Source organism: Buteo buteo, chromosome 12, assembly GCF_964188355.1.
Source record: "Buteo buteo chromosome 12, bButBut1.hap1.1, whole genome shotgun sequence".
NCBI classification, from domain to species: domain Eukaryota; kingdom Metazoa; phylum Chordata; class Aves; order Accipitriformes; family Accipitridae; genus Buteo; species Buteo buteo.
This window is the reverse complement of record NC_134182.1, coordinates 32,376,373-32,392,118: the sequence shown is the minus strand read 5'-3', so window position 1 is coordinate 32,392,118 and position 15,746 is coordinate 32,376,373. Positions and strand designations below refer to the sequence as shown.

General features: G+C 38.3%; 1 protein-coding gene across 3 annotated transcripts in view; it reads right to left on the bottom strand.

Moving 5' to 3' along the window:
- Nucleotides 1–15,746, bottom strand: part of ARID4B (AT-rich interaction domain 4B) — a 93,830-nt gene that overhangs the window by 50,695 nt on the left and 27,389 nt on the right. For all 3 annotated transcript variants that reach the window (XM_075043256.1, XM_075043258.1, XM_075043257.1), the window contains exons 3-6: nt 11,037–11,147; nt 6,129–6,194; nt 5,428–5,518; nt 1,029–1,108 (exon numbers count right to left, since the gene is read on the bottom strand). In XM_075043256.1, coding sequence (XP_074899357.1) covers nt 1,029–1,108; nt 5,428–5,518; nt 6,129–6,194; nt 11,037–11,147 — 348 coding nt within the window. The remainder of the gene's footprint in view (nt 1–1,028; nt 1,109–5,427; nt 5,519–6,128; nt 6,195–11,036; nt 11,148–15,746) is intronic.

Sequence of the window (15,746 nt, the reverse complement as noted above, 5' to 3'; positions counted from 1 at the left end):
TATATATAGACTAACATTTTCAACCTGCTTACTCTAAATTAATAGTCCTGAAACCATATTAAAATCATATTTATAGAACAGAAGTAATCTAATTTTCAGGAGTGCTGATCATTAATAACAAAGAGTTAATCAAAGGAACACAATCTTTAAAATTATGGCATTTATATCTGAAACCAGATTTAGGCATCTAATTAGGCCCTCTTTACATGTGTTCAAACCTGACTGGGGATTCTAGAAGGCATCTGTACCTTCACAAAGAACACAGTGAGCAGGCAACAAGCTCAGCTGGCTACAATAATAAAGCATATTTATGTAGAGCAAAAACCCCCGTCTTCAGTAGCTTTCCAATAAGCTAACATGTTTACATAAATCTGCGCATCAGTCCACATCGTCTTACATAGTAAGAAGGAACAACCCTTATTCTGAAATTTTAACTATTTGAAATTTGCTACAAATGTTTGCATATTTTAATATGCAAGTCACCTTTAAGACATGAACCAGCTCCAAAATACTGATAACTGTCTTCAAATTAACAGGTAACAGCAACTTATAATTTGCCTTTTAAAAGAAAAGTACCGATCTTTTAAGTTTATCAGCTATTACAAATTAGACTTGATCATCTGCCTAAAATCTAGCAGAACTTAATTCTGACCAAAGATGTACATTAATTTTTTCATGTACCATGTTTTGATTTTTTCCAACTAATACTTACAGATTTTTTTTTTATATAAAGCAAAGTAGTGGTGTGATTGCCATTTTTTTGTGTTCTACAATCTGTGAAGCACTAATAATAAAAAAATGAAAAATATGAAATGCAGATTTTGTTTCTGAACTTACAAATTTGGTGAAATTTAACTGTATTTCTTGATTTAAAAAAAAGAACAAGCCAGACTCTGTAGACTGTATTTTACATAATCCCCATTTTTAGTAGCATGGATGTACATAACATACTGAAGACTGAGGTACTAAAAATACCACTTTTAAATTTTTCTAAATAAAAAGTTGTCGTATAAAAATTCTTCAATTACCTCACTTTCAGCAAAATGTCTTTCTCCTTTTAAACACAGGGAAGAGCGTCTAAGAGTCTTCTCATCACCATCATCAAATACTGTAACCAGGTAAGAAGTAAGGCAAGGAAAAAAAAACATTATTTTTTTTTTTAAATCAGGATATCAGTAAGTGATTGATTTAGGTGTCAGAAAGAATAAGATATACATTCCTGTAGACAGTCCTTACAACAAAGCTGTACCTGGATACTGCTGCATATCCAGTAAAGCATTTGCACAGATGGACCAAGTACATAAGCTGCTGTCTCACCGTAGCTACTCCATGCTTGCATATATTGAATGTAATCTTAAGTAATCAACAGTTGAGCAGACAATTCATGGATCAGGACAGAAAATTAAAAATCAACGCAAGGTAGAACTGAAAAACTATTCTTCAAACATTTTCAATTTTTACAGAACTTTGTTACATAACCAGAACTCCTACAATATTCAATTGGAAGCTATGCTTACTATGAAGAAACATAAATGGATATTTTGAGAAAAAAGTTACAGTTTAATGTTATATGGAAGTTCAACATCTTTCTCTACTAACTTCATTCAACTATGCTATAAAAGAACAGTCATATCAGCCTAAGGAAGATAATCATCAAAGTGCAGACAGTCATCAAAACCAGCTGGAGAGAGAGAACCGTGGAGCTCCTGGTTTCTAGACTTTCTGCTACCTCAGCTATCACTAGGTCAACTGGAAACAAGTTCATAATACAGTTGGCTTCAGCTACATACTTTATCCCTTTGAATCCTGAAATGTGCTGCCCACATTCAAGGTGGGATCTTCAGAAGCTGATAAACTGGTCATATAAAAAGAAAGCTTTTGTGGAGTCTTCTACAGGTACTTAACAGACAAATATTTGGTGATAAGTTTTAATTCTTGGGCTATGCTTGCACTGTTCAGTGAGACAAGAACTGACCTCCGCTCCCTCCCCAACTGTGATAACAATTCTATTCTTGTCCCCACACTGCAGCGACCTTGAAGACTTTCGGGGGCACAAGAAACAACCCCAACATTAGATTAAAATATTACATTAAAAGGTAAAAGTTTCAGCAATTTCTTAACATGTCTCTTTCACCATCATTCAAATCTCCTCTTCTGTCCATCCACAGTACTGCTGAGCCTGATTCTGTCAGTCTCCTTAGAACTGTGGCAGAAAACTAAAAATATGTAAACACTTCCACAAACAAGAGTCAAAATAAGAGTGTTAGGAGAATGGCTGTCAACCAGCAAAAGATGCCTGGCAAGATTAAAGAGATTAATGTTCAGCCATGTCTGGCTTTCAGATAGTGGGTGCTATACTCACTTCATCATTTACTAATTTAAGTAAAAATATACAAAAAGAAACAAGGTCCATCAAAATTCTTGACTAGTATTTATTTGATAGGAAAGTAACTTGTACCTAGTTCTGAGAATTTTTCACCCCTATATAAAATTCAGTACTGTTGATAAACAAACTTTCCCTTGTAACTACCATTCCCCAGTCTGTGTTTTATACTACAGTAACTTTTTGAGTACTGTTTAGTGATAAAATATCAGCTATAGATGCAGATCTGTCACTTCAAGATTTTTTGGAAAGTACCAAGGGCAAGAACTGCACAAGAAAACACAGATTTGGAGCTGCGTCTCAAATGGTCAACGCATAATTAAGCCCCCCCTTGGTTAAGTGAAGTAGAAGGCAGCAGGTTCCTAATTCAGTTCGTGTTAATTAACATAACAGTCTCCTTACATAACGACAGATTTAAAAAAAAAATAATCTATCCACTTCAAGGGATAAGCTGACTACAACAGAGGTAAACCTATTCAGAGCTAGGTAGGTAGCTGCATTATGTATCCTATGTGGTAATCTGCTTGTGGCCTCTTCCCTGCCAGAGGGATTCTTAATCTTGTTCCATAACATGAATACGTTCAAAGGAAAAGCTTCACCTCCCTGAAAGACTTGTGTGGCCAGCACAGCACATACGGCTGTAATGCGTATGACATTCTAATCTAATGGAACATCTTCAAAACAATCTACTGAGCAGACATACAGGAGTGTAATGCATTTAAAAACATCTATGCTGAAACTGCAAGGAAAAAGAAAAAAAAGAAGCAATTTCATGCAAATAAAACCACTCTGAATTCTGAGAAAAAGCAATGTAATAAAAAAAAAGTGCAGAAGGGGATAAGACTACTTCTGAACATGCATAATTCTGCATTTTTAGTAAAGCAAACAATCCTATGATTTTTTTCTCCTCCTAGTAAACACAGAGTTAAGACTATCCCTTAAACTTTCTAAAGACACATTTATATGAATGATGAAACAGTATCTAGTTACCAGGATTGGGATACCTTGAGCTTTCTGAAGAACTTTTATAGGCAAATAAACTAAGGACACTTCATGTATTTACATAACTGCTATACTAATTTTAAAAGGCTATACCAGTTGGATTTTTTTTAATTTAACTTAGTTCCTATCTTCCTTTGGTAGGAAAGTAGTAGCACAAAAAAAGACATATAAACAAACTGATGTACAATTTCTAGTCAGATATCTTATGAATATAAGACAGACAAGGATGCTCTTAAAGCAACCTTGCCCATACTTTTTAAAAGAGTTCTCAAGCAGCCCAAAAATGGTTATTCCTCTAAATTGTACACGTTGCTGCTGCAGTGGCATAAATGGTCTTAAGTAACAACTTCTGGAAAGGTACTACTTCAGATCTGTCCTGTCACAAAGTTTTTCACTAAACCATAGTAATTTTATTCACAAAATCATTAACAATGCAAGTAATTAGAAACTTCCCAACAAGTGCTAGGACAACATTAGATAACTGCTGGTTAAGAGGTATGCTAATTCTGAAATCTGGTAAGTGGCAGCTATCCCTTGAAGTAGGACTTTCACTCAGATCTGCAAAGTCATCACCGTCTGTAAAGATAATTTCAGTCTCATTCCACTCACCCTCGTGACAAAGATTATTCTAATCATCCGCTGCTAGAGTCAGTTCTCTCTCAAAGTGCATTACACAGCCAGCAGCTGTGCTACTTTTACTGATTTTGCAAGGTCAACATGCTTTTGTCTGCTTTTATCTACAAAATATTGTTTTCAGTCTCAACTCTTACATCTCCTCTTCCTATTTCTCAAGTTTAGGATTTTTGACAGATATCTACTTTGATTTACACACTGCAACTCCATGACACCTACCTTCAAAATTTAATCCACATAGACTCCTACCTTACTCTTCTTGCTGAACTGCTAACCTCATGCTTTCTCAGAAATATAAACATATACATACAACATAGTTCTAACACCAGCTATATCATTTGTTCTTAAAAGCTGTCATATCTGATCCACTTCTATACTAATTACCAAAACACTATCTATAAAGTTAATCTTGTCTTTATACCTCATGTTTCACCCCATCCTAACCTGGTCTCTCCTTTACTCCTACATTCTACTTCTCCAACAAGAAAACAGGTATTTTTTTCTGCAACACTTATCTAGGTCTTATCTACACTTACAGCTCTATTCCTTTCTAAAAGGACTGTGACTAGGAAAAGTTAGTCTTTCCCTAGTTGTTCAACATAACTTTACCAATAACAACCCTTAATAACTCAAAACAACCAAGTCTTGCTAATGTTCTTTCAAGACCTGGTCTTCATCTTCCCATGTCCCAGTTATCTTCCAAGGAGAGGAATATGTAGTTTCTCAAGAATCAATACACTTTGTGTAGTACCTTTAAGACTACCAGCGCACAGACGGAATATACGTTCTTCTACAGTTGACCACTTTTCCCCAAGACACATTGATCTACTGGTACACAGCATCAAAAAGTAAACCCATGTATATAAAACCTTTAAAAAAAATACTTAAAGGGAAAAAAAAAAAAGCTGTATTTGCTTGTGGGCATGTGGATACATCATCTAAAGTCTGAAATGTCACATTAGAAAATAGGGAAAACGAACAGGAAAAGATTTTCTTAAAAAACAAGCTGTGTCTGTTTTTACAGCAGCTGTTATCAGGGCAAAGTCCGAGAGTAGGGAAAAATAAGTATTGCAACTTCTGTTTCAGAAGCACTTCTTTCCCTTTTTTAAGGAAGTAGCATACTTTGCTTCAGAATATTTAACAACAGTATATTAAGTATCTAAGAAGTAGTTACCAATAATAGAGTAATTCACTAGGTCTTTATCTGGGGTCCCAGTTCCACATTGTGAAGAGTACAGTTGCTCACAACCCCCCCAAATAAGAAGTTCAGTTTTGGCGGGTTTTTTTATAAAAACTTTGAATACCTAAGCATCTCAAATAATCTCTCTCACTGTGCTTAAGACATGTCCAGGTCACAAGCTTATTTTTAAGTCATGAGTATTATTCAAAGATGTAACTATTTCTCTTACCTACAGTGTACCAACTTGCATCTGTTAATTTGTTGATAACTGCTTCCTGGTATGTTCCATCTGGATTCTTCACTTCCACAACAGTTCCTACCTAAAATACAAAAGCCACTTAGCACTGGAAAGCTTCCAAAACAGGCAATGAAGTTAACACTTTTGTATTTAGCAGAGTTAATTTCTAACCTGTTTCTATGTTAAATATACCATATAAATATACCATACTTTTCCAGCTTCACTTGAATATATTTGTATCCCTTAAAACTTCTTTCTTTCTTTCCTCTAAAATCAGCCAACTAACTGAGCTGATTATTTCCTGCCAGCAGGTGGGGAACAAGAACCAATGTCAGTGATGTCATTCTCTTGTGTAAGAGCTTGCCCATCAAATCCTCCAGCTGAGTTTTCCAAAGCAACAGTGACTAAAAATCAGAGCCAGCCAAACTTCTTAGCTTTAAGGCCAAAAAGAACAAAGAGGCTTGCATCAGCCTGTATGCTGCATCACCTTTAACTACAAAGGAAAAAGTTAACATGAAGAGTATACTAACTCTAGCTTTGCAGCATTACCTTTTATGCTTCATGATCCCGTCTGGCCTGTGTAGTAAATTGAACCTTCCACTTTCACCCCATACTGCATATACACATTTATGTCAAATACTGAAAAAGAATGCTTTTCAAAGTGTTAGCAAAATATAAAACAAATTTATTACCTTTAAGGGACCCTTTATGTGGTCATCCTGCACTTCCACTGTTGAAGAATCATGTCTAAAAGTTACCTAAAAAATATAATTCAACTGACAATCACTTGATACAATTGAGCAGCATAAGCACATGCAGATGTCAACGGCCCTTCTCTTACCCTCATTTTACTATTAGTCACCATAATCATTCCACTTGCTCAAAACTGTGTTTCATTTATATATTTTAGGAATACGAGGAGACAACTTCTCAGTTGTCAAAACTTCTAAAATATTGTTTATCTTTCAGAACAGAAGCATTACCTCTAAAGGAAGTGACAAATAACAGTTTGCCAACAGTGTTTCATGGCTCAAAACGATCTCTGCAGTTCTCTTAATGATTTGAATTGTACTGCTCTAGCACCACACCAAGAAAGGAGAAAGTTTCAAGAGTTCTGAGCATAAATAATTTTTAAGAAACATTTCTATTTCAATGTTCTGGAATCAAACATTTTTAACACCTGTATCTAACCCCATAATCACTGGGTTTTTTTTGCTTTTGCTGATTAAAGTGCATTTTCCTCACTCATGGTTGAAAGACTCACAAAAAAAAATACAGGACACTGCTGTCAACTAAACAAAATGAAAAACCCAAATAGCCTTTCAGTTAGTGTCAGCCTAGCCTACACAGCTAGTTAACAGCTGCTAGTCAACTGGAAGTAAATGTACGGATGGCTAACTTTTCAGTCTTTCAAAACTAGAATAAGTACATCCTGTAAGTATTTCCAAGGTATTTTCCCATGTCATTGGCTCTGTCTAATCCCACACATGCTATCCTCAGAAAAAAAAAGTTCTAGAAATTCAAACTTATGATTAAGATATCTGTATCAGATGCTACAGATATTCACCATTCATTTCACTCAAAATTAACTTGGTCACACTGAAAGTCACAGGATCCTCCTATCAATTACACCTGAAGTTTTATTTCCACTGTGATTTTAAAATTCAGGGAAACAGAAAATGCTGGCATTACATTTTATTTACATTTTATTAACACACACAACTTATGTTCTGATGTTCACCAGCTTGGTGGAAGTATATGATATTTTATTTAGTATGCACAATAAGTTAAGAATGTAACATGAGATTCAGCCATGTAATAGTAACTCTCAACTAAAGTAATCCTACATTAAATCCAAGGACTTGGTTCATGAGTGTACCCAAGGTTATGTTCTCACTATTGCTGAGTTTCTCCATAGCACACACCAATAGCAAAATTTCCTTCAGAACAACAGCGTCCTCTAACACCAATTCTCCTATTCAGCCTCCTCAGGAAGAGAGTTTAAGGAGTTTTGTAAACCTTGAAAGGAGCAAACAGCTGAGAACAGCACTTACAACTAGGACTAAGGAGAGCCTACCTTGACTGGCTGATTAGAAAACAAATGCACTAAAAATGCTTTACTGCCTTCCAAGTGCTACTTCATGAAATAGTCACCTTGTCCATCTTCTGTTAGAACCACAGCAATACATACTGTTGTGAAAGTATTTTCTTTTTAGAGCTGTATCATCCCACCTATTGATGGGTAAATACCTTCTGTCCACCAGACAGACAAAATCATACTTTTTAACCTGAAAGCCAGACAAAGGATTCAGGCTAGCAATTAATTAAGCAAAGACTATGCTTCTGAACTTCAGCCTGACAGATACAGATATTTATTCCTCTCTTTTGGGGGATTTATCTAGAAATCAAAAGTTCAGTTCAGATGCAGAGTAATCTGAAACCTGTGGTCACTATTGGCTCATATGAAATATCCAGTATATCAACTCTGATTTAGGAGACATCTGTTTTTATTTACTTTCTGTAATTATCTTAAACGTATTTTACAGCAAAAAGGAACTCTATCCAAAACCATGAGCCAGCCACAATGTACTATGATGAAAAGTAAACAAAGCAAATCACTATTGCGTATCCCAGAATGGTTTTTCTTTTTAAAGATGCCTTGGGGCTTTGACTCTTTTTGGGGAGAAGATTTTTGACAACAACACTTTTTGCTTCCTGAGATATTCATACGTACTCAAAAAAAAAAATACTGGTTATTAACAGAAATACCCAAACTCCAAACTCAGTGTGACACCCCTGGCCTTTCTTGAAGCTGAGAAAAGCAATGTCAGTATTTGTTATTGGGGGTTTTAATTCCCATAGTATTTGTCAGTGTGGATCCTTTCTGTCTCAGGCAAAAGATTAAGACATTCAGCACATCATCAACCTGGTTAAATTCAGCTGAAATTTCCCTTTTCTTCACCATCCTGAAAAGACAGTCCTGGTAGGCTCTATACAGCAGATGCTTCACTAGTTTCTGTTTAATAAAGACCTACACAGAAAGCAGTTTCTTCTGAAACTTCTGTGGAAGGTGCCCAAATACAAGTGGGTATGGATGATGGTGCTAATTGTTTTAGGAGACACTGTCAAAATAAACTGGCTTATATACCTCTCTAAGAAAAGCTGTAACAGATCCGATGAAGATGAAGTGGACTACCACTCTTCTAACACCAAAAGTCTTCCCTTTAGTCAAATTTGTCCTGCCTTCAACACTTTTCACAAGTCCAGGCAAATCTTAAGTTTTACTGCTTTTCATGGCAAAGTATGTAATGCAGTTACATTGTTAACGTACAATTCCGTACTGTGTACAGAACCTGCCAAAGACTGCTAAACTGTGAAATAAAGTACCTATTGATATTGAAATGATAAATACAGAGCACTTGCATTATATTGAATAAAGTTATTAAATTATACTGGTGATAAAAAAGTTACTATGAAGGTATCCCTCAAACTAGTCTAGGAAGCAGAATTCAACAGAAGAAAAAAGCTGGTAAAAGGAGACACAATTAAATGTATTTTACTTGCCTGAAGATGACATACTCCATATTGAAAAAATCTTGTTGTCATCCTCCTTTCTCAACAGAGCATCTAGTTATAAAACTTAAATGAAAGCTTCAAACTAAAATTGATATCGTGAAGTTAACTAACTTTCCTTTTCCTCAGTAGTTCTAGGCGATTAGGGCATAAAATACTTTGGGGCCGGAAGAAACCGTTAAACAAGTGGAAAACAAATGCAGCAGATAAACTACGAAAATTCCAGACAAAGTACACCTGACAACAAGAATCTTGGTTGGAGCTAACACTGGGGGAAGTCTGCATGTGCCAGAAAGAGCTGAGAAGATTTTTAGAGAAAATCAATGGGTCACTGTTAAGTTCAGGAAATATACATTCCTGGTGGAAGAAAGACAATGTAAACAAGTTACTGCACTCACACAAAAAAACCTCCTCAACCACAAATCACATTACTCTACAAAGCAATGACAGTACTGGGGCTTAACTGCCCTAAGCTATACAGTAACAGCGAAGACGCACACACACAAACTTGAATCCACAGGGCTTTAGGCACAGCCTCCACAAACAACTTACAGTAAAAATTCTATTCCATTTCATTTCAAGATCCTTCTGCAAAACATTGCAGTGACCAAACTACAAGTAATAAACCCGTAAGAAAATATTTATCAACAAGTAAGTGCAAGTGGCCATCTAAGAAGGTGGGCTGAAAGGCCTCTGAAGAGCTGAAAGTAGTTAAGACTTCACTGATCTAGGCACAACACAATTCCTGTACTTAAATACTGATACTTAACAGCTTAAATACCAATACCTAGTTGCTTAAACTCAATGGTGCTGTAAAGCACAGACCAGCTGATGCTGTTAAGAGTTATGACTAAAGAAATGAAAAGACCACATTCATTTGATCTAAAGGCTTTTTAAAGATGTCAAGTTTAAGACTAACATCTTCTCATTACAGTTAACATTATTATTAAGTGACAATAGTCCTTCCCACCAAGGCTTTTGGAGATAGCCTGCTCTCTCCCTCACACATACTAGAGGCAAAAATCAGCCATAGCATGAGGGCAGATTCAAGCAATGCATGACAATTTATAATGGAGGCTCTTCTGTAACAGGTTATCACCACTCACAATTCACACACTTTCACTTATATTTACAGTAGATATAAGAAAAATATTCTGCCACTATAACTCTGTTGCAGAGCAACAATCTAATTTATTTTTCGTAAGTGCTTTTGATCCTTGCTCTGTTGTATTTCTGTATGAGGTTAAGAAGCAGAGCAGAAAAACAGGACCTGCTCCCAGATTAGAAGCTTTTAGGGCAACATTATCCAAACAGAAATATAAGGTCATTTTGCAGTGTAGACTTACTATAAGCCCAAACATTGTTCTCTTCATTTCTAGAAACGATACTTTAAATTTCCAAGGGATGTTAAAATGTATCTCTTGTATTCCCTCTCCACAATTTTTATTTGTACTGCATGCGGCTTATATTGATTCATTCAATTATTAACTAGTCATCATATAGATTAGGTGAGATCCCCTGCTTGCTATTCTGTAGGACTCAATATGCCAAGTCTTTGTTGGAAGACAGCAGGGTTTCATCTTATTCCTATAGCATTATCTAGTTGCCACTGCTAAATGGCAGTGACCCGTGCTCCCGAAGTAAAACAAACCACATTAAACCTACCTTGAGGAGTTTTAGCCATTTTCTAATAACATTCTCCCATACATAAGCCTACATTTGTCATACTTTGATCAACTACTTTAAGGTCAGCCTATGGCATTGAAGGCCACAAACACTGGATGTAAGCAGATGACAAAGCAGTGAAAGAAATGGAATGTATTTAATTGTGTGGGGGTGGCGGGAACCCCTCCCCTCCCAGCAAAAATAAGCTTACTGTTATTTCAAAGACTGCACTGCCAGCCTCCAAGGAAAGGACAGCCTCTTAGATGCCTTGAGGCTATAAAGAAGTTTCACATTGTGCTGTTTTGAACTTCGATGATGGGATTTTTTTCCCCCAAAAAAGCATTTGCAGGAAAACCACATACCTTGACTTTGACAAGTCTCTTTGCTGTCTTGATCTTGGCTTCACAGAAGGCTCCTCTATACTTCGCACTCACATCAGTGCCCACTGTTAGATAGGGAGGCTCATCAATGGCCTGGAACAGAAAGGAAAACAACTGGGTTTTGATTACTGGACACTGGCAATATAGCTGTCATGGTCTTGCTAGCTCTTGTGGGCAAAGCATTACAAAACAGCCCAATAAAACTTAACTTGACAGCGTACCTGTACCACAATGACTACCGTAAACTGATACCTCAGTTGTCTGCAACCACATACACCTCCATCCAACCTCTGCACCATCTGAAGATACAGCAGATGACCAGTTCTGCTGCAATGGTGAAGGCCAACCAAGTGTTCTACCTTCTCCTTTAGTTGCCTCAAGATTTGATGAGTCTCATGAAGACACTGGTGTTCCTTTTCCTCAAATAATTAAGGTTCATTTTTCATTAGTAAGCAGAACAACTCTGAAGAGACTTTGCTTTTTCACTTTTGAATAAAGTAAATTACATAGGTGGGGGCTCACCAGGAGAGCGGCCCATGGGGCAGAGCACAGTAGGAGAGTAACAGTAAGATAAAGGCACAATGAAGGTGAAGGGCCCAGACAAAAGACAAGCTTCTGTAACAAGCAACAGAGGAACAGGTGACACCCAAACAGGGAAACACAAAATAGAAGAGGAGGGAAATACGTATTTTTGGGGGCAGGAGAACATGGGTCTAATTAGTATGCAGAGTGAGCTCATGAAGGCTCTGTTCTTTCAAAGGAGGTCCATCTTCTCTCATACAGCCTCTCCTAGTGTAATCTGGGGGAGGATATTCTAGATAACTGAACCACCTATCACTTCATAGAATATGGGTCAGAAGAGAGAAGGCAGAGGGTGACAAGCAAGAGTGAGGTATGTTTCCAAGAGCTGCAATCCTCCATGCAGCCCCAAATAAGAGCTGGGAAGAGAGATGTAAGCCCTTGTCTAAGCCCACATCATGTTTCTGTACCCCTATGGATTCAAACACAGCCTACAAGAGGCAACTGGCATATCCAGGCTCTTTGTGGGAAGGGTATAGAGGTGATCTCCTTCGCAGGTCTCAGAGCTACTATTTGACACTGAGGTGCTTGCACTCAGCAGCAGGTAATTCCCACTGGCTGTTTCCAGCTCCAATATATCAGAAGTAAAGGCATGCAAGTATGTACCTGAATGCTTCAATGCATGATTTTTCAGAAATTTAAGTTTTGCGAAACTTGAAATTGAGAGACATGAGATGCTACAGTGGTTAACTCCATATTAATGATGTTTTTACCTTGACTCTGTTCAATCCTACCTCTCATTTTCAGGTAACAGAATATATTTCAGAGTACTAGAAAACTGTTACCAATTTGCATTTGTTAAGACCACCAGAAACATGAATGCTCTAATGAATGCCTCCCTCTCTTTCTCTCTCTCTCTGCATGCATGGTACGTGACTGCATGCAGAGTACTAGGATATACTACTCTCGTGGTAGTATATCCATGAACACATATCTGTTCCTATTCTAGAATTAATAACAATAAAACTCAACTGAGATTAATGAGGTATCTGTTAAGAGTGTGGGGATTCTAAAATTCATTCCCTCCTTGCTTGTCCAACAATGTAAATGTACTTGCCTTCAAGGCACGTTCCAATGCTTTTCTCTTACTCCACTTGGAAGGATGCTGAAACAGGGACTCAGTGATAGACTTGGTTTTGCTTTGTACTCTCAGTACAGTGTACTAAATAGTGGCTGCTTCACGCAATACATATCTGAACATGGGAAAGCAACGATGTATTCTCTTGCAAAGTCAGTAAAGCTCTGAGAGGGGAGCATCCCTCCTGCTCTCCCCTGCTCTTTAGTGAAGAAACTCTTTCAGCACTACAATGTTGATAGTCTTTCATGCCAGTTCATCTTCCACGCTTAAAGCGTGGAGTATTGAAATTACTTTAACAAGACAGACAGATCCCAGATGGGTCCACACATATGGACATAACTAGAATTCTCCTATAAACAAACACTTCAAGAGCTGGTTGTGTCAGTATCAGTCTATACCTCCTTATACAGCCAAACAAACTATCTGAAAGACCAATTCATAATGTTAACTTACAGAAAATGAAGAATGCTTTTTCTTCACTACTACTGAGCATTTAACTAAAAGAAAAAGATGTCTACAATGCTGGGAACCAAGACAATCTGAAGTTCTGGTCTTTGTTTGGAAGTTTATGGCAGAGGAACAGGCAAGTCAACAATCAAACTTTAAAACACGATTTTAAATTCTTATTAAGAGTATAATCACCAATATTAGTGATTACTTTATCACTACTCTGGCTTATTTTTTAAAAGCCTCTTCCAAAAACAATATTCATTTGAAGAATGAACAGCTGTAAGAATTGATTTCTGTTACTACCACACAAATTAACATCAATCCCTAGCCCAAATCTCCTAAAGTTACTCTTACAATAGCTAACTCCATTCACTGGAATGAGTTATTTGTATCTACCATTGTAAATAGAGTAATTTCAAAAGAATAGCAAACATATGGACCATTTGCTTACCACTGTAGGTATGTTTACTAAAAATACAGTACTGGAATGGCTTTTGAGAGGAAAATTTATACTGATGAAATGCATTTCTTTAATTACCACTATGAATCATTATACATTTTAAAATAACCATGTGAACTCTTCAGTGGATACACATAGGGAATTTTTCTGCAATTTTATTATTCCGCTGCAACAGAAATTATGTGGGCTTTTTTCCCCCAACTCACTCAACTGAAATTTTCAAAATACTTCCCTCATTCTGACTGATAGTATCAGTTGAAAGCCGTAAGTTAAAACAACTAGCAAGATGTGTTGCATCACAGAGAATGCAAACCAGAAAAGTAAACAGTAATGATCAAAGTCTGGCATTAATTTCAGATAATCCTTACCAAGACTTTGTCATTTTCACGAACTCTAAATGAGTCACCTGTTCTCAAGCAGATTTTATTCAATTCCACCAAAATTAGAGATTAAAATTAAGTATACAGCTATTTTTACCTTTCTGTTATCCCTTCTCTGCTTTGTGCTTACGTCATTTAATAGACACCCTTACACTCAGAGTGAATGTATCTTTGCCTATTTAATTTTGACATGCTTTGCCAAGATTTGTTTTTATTCTTTCTTTGCTTTTCAGTGCAGGTTACCAGAAAAAAATAGTCTGTTAAAATGCAGCTAAAATCTGAGAACATAATTCAGTAATCTTGGAAAAGGTATTACAAACATATTGAAATTCTCTTAACAAGAAGCACTGCAATGGTCTTTAAGGGGAAGGGGGAGACACAACGTTGGACTACCCTACAATAAGAAGTTCTGAGCTTCTTAAAATTATTAAAGACTTCATTTTGAGATGACTCTACTAGTCTCATAGGTTACTGTCTCCAAATCTCTGGGTTGCAGTCTCAGCCTTCATTCTATTTTAAAACAAGGTACTCTGAATCTGCATTTACATTTTATATCAGAACATAATATCTACAAACTATAAAGTGCAAGAGGAGAATCATCTTTTCAGTAGCATATCATAAAACCATCAATAAACTTTTGCTCAACACGAAAACTGAAAAGTATGCCCAGCACATGCCATCATCCGTTTACAATGAGATCATGAACTTCTTTCATTCAGAGCAGCTTCAATATACATCCCAGATTTCCTCTCTCTCAATGTCTCTGTAAGTCTCTCGAACCATCTTTCCGTTCACACAGGAAGGAGGAGGAAGGGAAAAGTGAAGCGGATGATAATCTCTAGGTTTGCTTTTTTCTTTTTTACTATTGGCAGAAGACTAGTATTTAAGAGTCTCATCAAAACCACTCACCAACCAGGCGCTTACGTGAGGGATCACTATTTTGTTTGCACTAATGACTGAGGCCGGGCTACCAGAAGGGGAGCAGGCTCTGCTGGGTGACAACAGGAGATGGACATCCTTCTCCAGACGGAAACCGGTGGGGTGCTGTACCAGAGGCCTCGCTCCCCTGGGAGTGTGGGGCCGCAGTCAGGCTGGGAGCACGGAAGGGCTGTTTTGGAAAGAGACTGGGGCAAGACCTTCCCCAGCATTCGCTGAAGCAGGGTGCTGACTACTGGAAGCTGATCATCACCAGCGGTTTGAGCAGCTCCCCAACGAGCTGCAGCCAGCCGGTTCGATGCTCTGGCTGCGACAAGGCTGCCGGTGGAAAAGGGAGCCCGGGCGATTTTGCTCAGCTCGTTAGGGACGTCAGAACAGCAGACGGGACCAGCGTTTCCCCGGGGACCTGCCTGGCAGCCGCGGGGCGCAGGTGCAGGGCCAGCCCGGCCAGCCCCGCCGCGGGCCCTGCCGCTTTAAGAGGAGGGGCCCGAGCCGGGAAGCTGCCAGAAGTTTCTGGCTGCCCGAGCCGGGGCCGAGCGCTGCCGCCCGCCCGCGCTCCCCGAAGGCGCCCGGGGCTCCGGCAGATTAAGCGCGGATTGCCGTTAAACTAAATTTGTCCCCTTAAGGCGATTGCCGGGTAAAGCCGCACGCAAGGCTTCCCGGGAGCAGGCTGCCGCAGGGGCCGTGCCCCGCCGCCGCCGGGCACCGGCAGGGCCGACCCCCGGGGTCTGCCCGGTACCGCTTCCTACTCTGCACCGCGGCCCGCCTCGCCCGGGGAAACCGGAGCGGCGGCGGGCGGGCCCTGCCAC